At 39.5% G+C, this 7,063-nt stretch overlaps 1 protein-coding gene and 1 pseudogene across 1 annotated transcript; one reads left to right on the forward strand and one right to left on the reverse strand.

Moving 5' to 3' along the window:
• The first annotated feature begins 835 nt into the window (after positions 1 to 835).
• On the forward strand, positions 836 to 2,990 carry LOC103933070 (protein ALUMINUM SENSITIVE 3-like). Its single transcript, XM_009342724.3, has 3 exons — positions 836 to 1,398; positions 1,914 to 2,159; positions 2,561 to 2,990. The coding sequence occupies exons 1-3, from the start codon at positions 1,048 to 1,050 to the stop codon at positions 2,873 to 2,875; spliced, it is 912 nt and encodes a 303-aa protein (XP_009340999.2). The 5' UTR covers positions 836 to 1,047; the 3' UTR covers positions 2,876 to 2,990.
• A 670-nt stretch (positions 2,991 to 3,660) lies between these two features.
• On the reverse strand, positions 3,661 to 5,580 carry LOC125475380 (annotated as a pseudogene).
• Between the last annotated feature and the right edge of the window lie 1,483 nt (positions 5,581 to 7,063).

The raw sequence follows: 7,063 nt of genomic DNA on the forward strand, positions 1-7,063 counted from the left end.
CTTAGTGGAATGATATCTCTTATAATAAAAATAAACAAAAATTATAACACTATTATTCAAAAGATTTCACAAACACATTATAAACACTTTTGACCTTGGCGACTCTAAAAAGTTTACCAGAACATTGCTGACAACCATATGTATCGTTATGCATAGTTCATTGTTTACATGAAGTATCTTGATGTAAATTTAGCGTGCAGATACTCTTACAATTTATGGTCCAAAAATTGTTTTCTAACATATAGCATAACGACAATTTTAAAAGAGCCGCAACATTATAATTTGATTGAATTTGTAACACAAAACTACCGTTGTTGCTAAACAAGAACTTTTTGACATTTCTTGGCAATAAATAACTCACTTCTTGGCCTTCGACCCCTTGAGTCATTACGAACACGACAAGTAATTTTCTAAGAATTTAAGAAATAATTAAGAATATATTTTTAGATTAAAGATTGAAATGCTTTGATTTGGTATTGAACAAGTAAACGTGACGGAGGAAGAATTCATGGATCAATGCCATGTCGACGTGGATTTACCAAACTAACCAAAAAAATTCAGACTCAGCAGCTCTCCCACTGGATCAACTCTCCTCTGTCAGCGGCCGAGCCGCCACCATTCCCGCTACGCAACCCCGGCCCTACCCGCCTTTACACACCGCCAAGTTGACCCAAAAAACTCCCGACTACTACAAAGTGCACAAAATGATTTTGATACAATGATATTTTAAAAAAACTGACCGCAATGTTAATACACCGTATATTTAAATTGTGATTAGTTTTGTATGTCAGAAAAAACATTTGTAAACATGTGGTAGATAACCGTCATACCAAAAGGTACGTGCAAAAGTACTTAAAAATCTTGGAGTTGTCAACTCCACCATATCATTCGAACTTCAGAGGAAGGTCGTTTCTCCTTTCTCCGCCATATAATTCGAACTTCAGGGGAAGATCGTTTCCTCTCTCTCTCTCTCTCTCTCTCTCTCTCTCACCACATATTACTAATTTCTTCCGTCGCAATCAGAATTTCGTTATCAGTTCCTAGCAAATGACATCGCTCCTCTCCACCACCGCACAAAACCACACAGACATTGCACCGTCCAATTTCATACAAGGCCTATTTGCTGCCCAAGTTCTTCTTCCCTTACCTGAGTTTCTGGCCAACATGGACTTGTCATGGATGGTGGACTTTCTCAAGGGCATGGTGAAGCCGCTGGCGGCGACGGTGGTGGTGCTCATGGCGGTGGCCTTGTCGTACATGCAGAAGCTGGGATTGGGTAGAGAAATGATTTACTCCATTGCTAGGGCCTTCATTCAGCTCTCAATTATCGGGTTTGTTCTTCAGTTCATCTTCACTCGGGACAATGCCGTTTGGATCGTTCTGGCTTACCTTTTCATGGTTTGTGATTCTTTCTATTGTGCTAACTTTCTTGCCATGTGTTTGGTTTCCGAGAAAAAAATGAACTGTTTGGTCATTACCTTTTCTTGGATGAAGCTTTTGAAACGTGTTGATGGGTTGGTTTAATTTTTTTTTTTTTCCTTAGAAGTAGAGACCTCTGATTTTACTCTGCTTACTTAAGGAGTTTCGTTATCTTAGTCACCTACTAACCAAGAATTTATTGCTTATTTTTTATTTTGTTTTCGTGGATACAGAATAAAGGTATGCGTTTTCCATCTTCTGATAAAGCATGAATGATCATGCATTCCTAAAAAAGATATCAAACACTAATCAGACCATAAACCGTATATAACACGGTTTAGTCCTTTTATTGTTTGTTTTGTGTCGCTCCAATTCAATTTGTAATTAAAAGGTTATAACCGGTTCTATTTGTTTTGTATCTCTTTTTATTCTTACTGCTTCAATAGTAAAAGTTCCAACATTATTTGAGGATCTTTGTGATTGTTGGCCTACAGGTGACGGTTGCTGGTTATACAGCAGGGCAAAGGGCTAAGCATGTTCCTAGAGGGAAGTATGTTGCTGGGGCTTCTATATTGGCTGGAACTTCAGTCACAATGTTGCTACTTGTGCTGCTGAGCGTGTTCCCCTTCACTCCAAGATATATTATCCCTGTTGCGGGAATGATGGTCGGAAATTCAATGACGGTAACTGGGGTTACGATGAAAAGACTTCGAGATGATATTCGAAGTCAAATGAACCTGGTAGGTTAATTTCTCACCCGAAGAAAACCATATCGGTACCAAATCCCTCTCTTCTTTTACCTGCAAGTTTTCCACCGGAAGACTGCCTGCCTGTTTCCAATAGCGATATCATATATCCAAAAGCTCTTGTGACGTTTTTTTGACAGAAATAACCAAAAGTGATTTTCAGAAAGTACTTATAAGTATTTTTCTGACAAACATAAGCGCTGCGTACAAAAACATTTACAAACGGACACTGGAGTCCACAACTTGTGTTCAAGATATAGTCTTGCATTGTTATATTGTTCAATATTCATGATTTGGTAATTGCAAATGGATCACGAATGTCACATTTAGTTCAGTACGATCATAATTTAGTTTGTGTCATTTTCCAGTTGGGATTTTAATATTTGCTTGTGCAGGTAGAGACAGCGTTGGCTCTCGGTGCAACACCGCGCCAAGCAACAATGCAGCAGGTGAAGAGAGCTCTGGTGATTTCTCTGTCTCCAGTTCTGGACAATGCGAAAACCGTCGGCCTCATCTCGCTTCCTGGCGCAATGACTGGTCTCATAATGGGAGGAGCTTCTCCTCTGGAGGCCATTCATCTGCAGATTGTTGTGATGAACTTTCTGATTGGTGCATCTACAGTTAGCAGCATTTTTTCAACATATCTGTGTTGGCCTGCTTTCTTTACCAAGGCTTATCAGTTAGAGACCAAGGTTTTCTATTCAGAATAGGGATTTTGAATTGTTAGATTGTACAATGTGTATCAATCGGTCACTTTGCTTTTCTCTTAGGACTCGTCTGGTACACATACAATCATTGAAATGAATAAAAAAATAAATTAAAACTGAATAGGTAATTATAAAATTATGATTACCTAAAAGATAGAAGAATTACTCATAAAAAAAAAAAATTCACTCTGATCCTCACAAAATTGGAGGATTAAAAAGGATGAATATCCTTCATAGCTAATCGTCTTCTAATCCCCTCCAAATGAAAAATATTCATTTTAACTTCCAATATATCTTGAAATTTGAGATTTCTCCATTTCAACCCAATCATACGGCACAAACAAGCCCTGAGTGGCAAATATATATGCATCCATCATGCTATTTAATTATTTGGGCTACAAACACATGGAAAATATTGAAATTCCCAAAAACACATTGGAGACTTTTTCATCTTTTACCTGTACATAAGTTGTTGTTCTGATAATAAGCATGATTGAAAAAAGAATAACACCATTGATGTAATAAAGTAGTGATTTCAACAGTCTTCCTTTAGCCTACTGCACTCTACTCCTACGAGTTCAGATACAATTGCAAAATGTTCAGCTTTGGGTCCAAATGATCAAAGAGGAGTGCCAAAATCGCTCCATAAAATTAACGTCTCAGCTGCTCGTATGAAAAGGTATGGCACTACAACATCTATAACGTGAAGCTTACGACGATCAGAGTGGAGGTGGTGGCGGTCGAGTGTTTTGGCTTACCCTAATGTTGTATCGGGTCGGATTTTTCGACTAGTGGTGGGGATTGCGGTTGAGGTTGATGGTGGTGAGAACCACGACGAGGCACTTGACCTTGCCCGTGATTAATTGGGTCTTGATTACCTTGACGTGGCACGTGATGACCTTGTGGCGATTGCGTTTGAGGTTGAGGTTGACGACGGTGACCACGACGACGAGTCCCTTGACCTTGGCCGTGATGACGCGTCCGCCGATGACCGTGTCGCGTCCCGTGATGACCTTGTGAGAAATGTGATTGAGGTTGACGATGGTGACCACCATGATGAGGCCCGTGAGCCGGATTTGGATCCTCTCCGGATCTCCTCCTGGGATCCAAGGATTAATATACAAAGACTGTTCATTAAAGATCGTGCAGCTATAACTAAATGTTTTTTTACGTAAAATGAGATTATTTTATTTTTAAAAATATAAAAAACATTTAATTATGGTCGTAAGATGAACAGTCTTTGTGCTTTGATCCTTGGATCCCCAAGAAGGGGATCCGGAGAGGATCCAAATCCCCGTGACCCTGCCCGTGATTACCCTGAGGTGGCACGTGATGACCTTGACTTTGTCCATCTTGTCCACGTGGAACATGATGACCCGCACCTTTATTACCCTAGAGAGTAAAATAGCAAAAAGTTATAAGAAGAACTATAATTCTTGTATCTTAGATTCTTATCTTTTCGGACAATTTAAATAAAATCATTTCCTTACTATTGAAGTTAGGTTCTCATTCTCCTTTTAACGATGTTAACATGCTTAAGCCTAAAACCAAGTAATTAAAATTACCTTTCGTTTCAGAAAAGTGTTGCTACTTGAAGCCGAAACCTCACCAAAACGAGAAGGTAATGATGGCGGCGATGATGATGGTGACGACAATAGTGGAGAAGTATGTGAATCTCAAGATAATGGTGATGGTGGCAACGTTGTCGACAGGCTATAATGAGCTAACTGATACAAAGGGATTGGGTTATAGGGGTCCATACCAACCCATATAATCTGCGTGTAGTGGTCACATGCTTTGTCTGGCTCGCACTAGCGGTTTTCTTTGTTGTAGTACTGCTTCTCATGTGCCCAATCATACACTGCCTCCCTCGGCAGCCAATGCGCTTTGTAACCCCAGAACAAGTTCTCCCCCATACCTTGATACGACGAGTGCCGCATTCCACAGTCGTGATCCTGCTTCTTGGCCCGGTCCTCCGCCAACTGGGCCATCGTGTCGTTCCACACCAACGGTTTCATGTTCTCCGCCCTTCGGATCTCATTATGGGCCATGATGAACTCTTGGATCAGCGCCGGCCAAGTGTACTCGGTGAAGTTGTCCTTGTTTGGTTTCAACGCGCTGGCAAGGTTATTGACAAGGCTGTTGGGGCTGTTGGCATCGTTGGCAATGCCGCCGACGACCTTGCCAATGTGGTCGGCGGCATTAGCTATGTCGTGTGATTCATAATTGGATTAGCATCGGCGTTCGTCGCGTCAACATGATTGACATGAAGGATGTGATTTCTCAAGTTGGCTGAGACCGCGAGAATCAAGAGAGAGGTGGTGAGTATTACGGTGGAGAATGTTTGACCTCGCGGCATTGGGTGGTTGTATGTGGAGGTTCTGAAGGTGGTGGTTAGAATCTAGGTAGTTTCTATCTTCGATAGGGGTGACATGATAATGTAGGGTTTAGTTCGGTGTGGTTCGGTTTTGATTTGTTAGCTCTCAGCCTTCGAGAGCAGCGGCAAGAGAGACCGACCATGAGAGGACTTCATCAACATTACCATCATCCCATGCCTATTCTTGCTAGCTCTCAGCCTCCAAAATAGATATGCTATTGCAAGGAGGCTGCTGATGGAGAGCCGCAGTTTATGGGAATCTTCCGGTCAAATGGTCAAATTGTTGTTTTCCATGCAAATGCTGTTCGCTTGTCCTTCAATGCGAAGCACTTGCAAGAAAATGGTATTTTACATTAAGTAATGTTATACTTGTATCGTATTTGTGTTGCTTAATACATGTGGGTCTCATTTTTATTGGAGATATCGTATAAATGTGATATGTAAAATATGATAAGAGTAATAGCATTTTTATTTTACATTAATTGGAATTTTATAAATTGGTTTAGTTTTTTACTTTTTTATACAACGATATTAAGAGAACGTGAATTTACATGGCTTCATAATGAATAAGTTAAAATTTGATATGGAACTTAACATCCACAAAGTTTGAATCTTTATAAAACCTATTTACAAATGGGGGATATTCTTACTCACTGTTTTCAAGTGATGATGATATTTACCACTCTATTTATCAGTTAAATGAGTTTCAATTTTGAAATTTGTGTTGTGTATAGAAACAAATCTCAAAATTTAAACACATATAACTATTATAAATAGGGTAATGAGCATTACTACCACCTGAAAGTAGTGAGCAAAAGTGCACCCTTACAAATAAAACAAGATACCACCATTTTATAAATTAAAATTAAAGTATGAAGTCTGTTATTTTAGATATTGCATTACATTGAAAGTATTTCGTTCCCAAGATTTGAGAAAAAATAAGTTATACCATAAAAACAAATGTCAGGAACAATGTGGTTGATGTAAACATGAAGGGCTTGAAAACAGGTTGGCTACCAATGAAGCATAACTGGGGACAAAATTGGCAAACTGGAGAGATGGTTCCAATTTTTAGCTACGACCCTTAAAACTCGATTTTAATTCCACTTTATTCTCTGTAACTTAAAAGTCACCACTTAACTCCCTGAAACAAAAAAATCGTTGCACTTTGACTTGTGGCCTCTCCCTTCTCACTTAAACTCAACAGTCGCTACTAGAATATATGTGGGACCCACCATCCAATAAGATAATGCCACAAGTGCCAACGGATTTGATTATAAATCTCCACTATGTGTTCAACAATAAAAAAAATATTAAGTTTCAAAGAATAAATTAAGAATTAAATTTTTTTATTTTATTTTTTATTTTTATTGTTGTGCTTGAGTTATAGAGATTTTGGGACCATGATTTTGAGGGTCGGAGTAAGGTAGATTGAATACTCATACCTTAGAAGTCCCATCATGAACTTAACAGCCTCTGATGTGGAGTTGAATAAACGGAGCAGCGATGCTTACACACCCCGATCTCGAGATACGTCTAGGATCGACACGTGACATCATCGAGTAACAGTTCATCTATCATTGTGCCACGTGTACTACCCGTTGGGTTCGAGTTCAAATTTTTCTAACCGTTGGAAATCCAACAGACAAGATTGTACCACATCGCCCATGTGCCCATACGCATATGGGTTGAGTGCGCTGCAACGTGAGCCCCATTGTCTTTTTTTTTTTTTTTTTTTGTCAACTGACATGTCTGTTCATGCACGCGCTTGAGGCAAAAAAAATTAAAACGTGGCTAACGTCACATGGAACTCG

This window comes from the organism of the source record quoted next, unplaced genomic scaffold (assembly GCF_019419815.1).
Source record: "Pyrus x bretschneideri cultivar Hongxiangsu unplaced genomic scaffold, Pyrus_bretschneideri_v1 Contig144, whole genome shotgun sequence".
Lineage (NCBI taxonomy): Eukaryota > Viridiplantae > Streptophyta > Magnoliopsida > Rosales > Rosaceae > Pyrus > Pyrus x bretschneideri.

Coding starts and splice junctions, on each gene's coding strand:
- LOC103933070 (XM_009342724.3), top strand. CDS start 1,048: ATGACATCGCTCCTCTCCACCACCGCACAAAACCACACAGACATTGCA. Junction 1,399..1,913: donor TTCTGGCTTACCTTTTCATG/GTTTGTGATTCT, acceptor GTTGGCCTACAG/GTGACGGTTGCTGGTTATAC. Junction 2,160..2,560: donor TTCGAAGTCAAATGAACCTG/GTAGGTTAATTT, acceptor TTGCTTGTGCAG/GTAGAGACAGCGTTGGCTCT.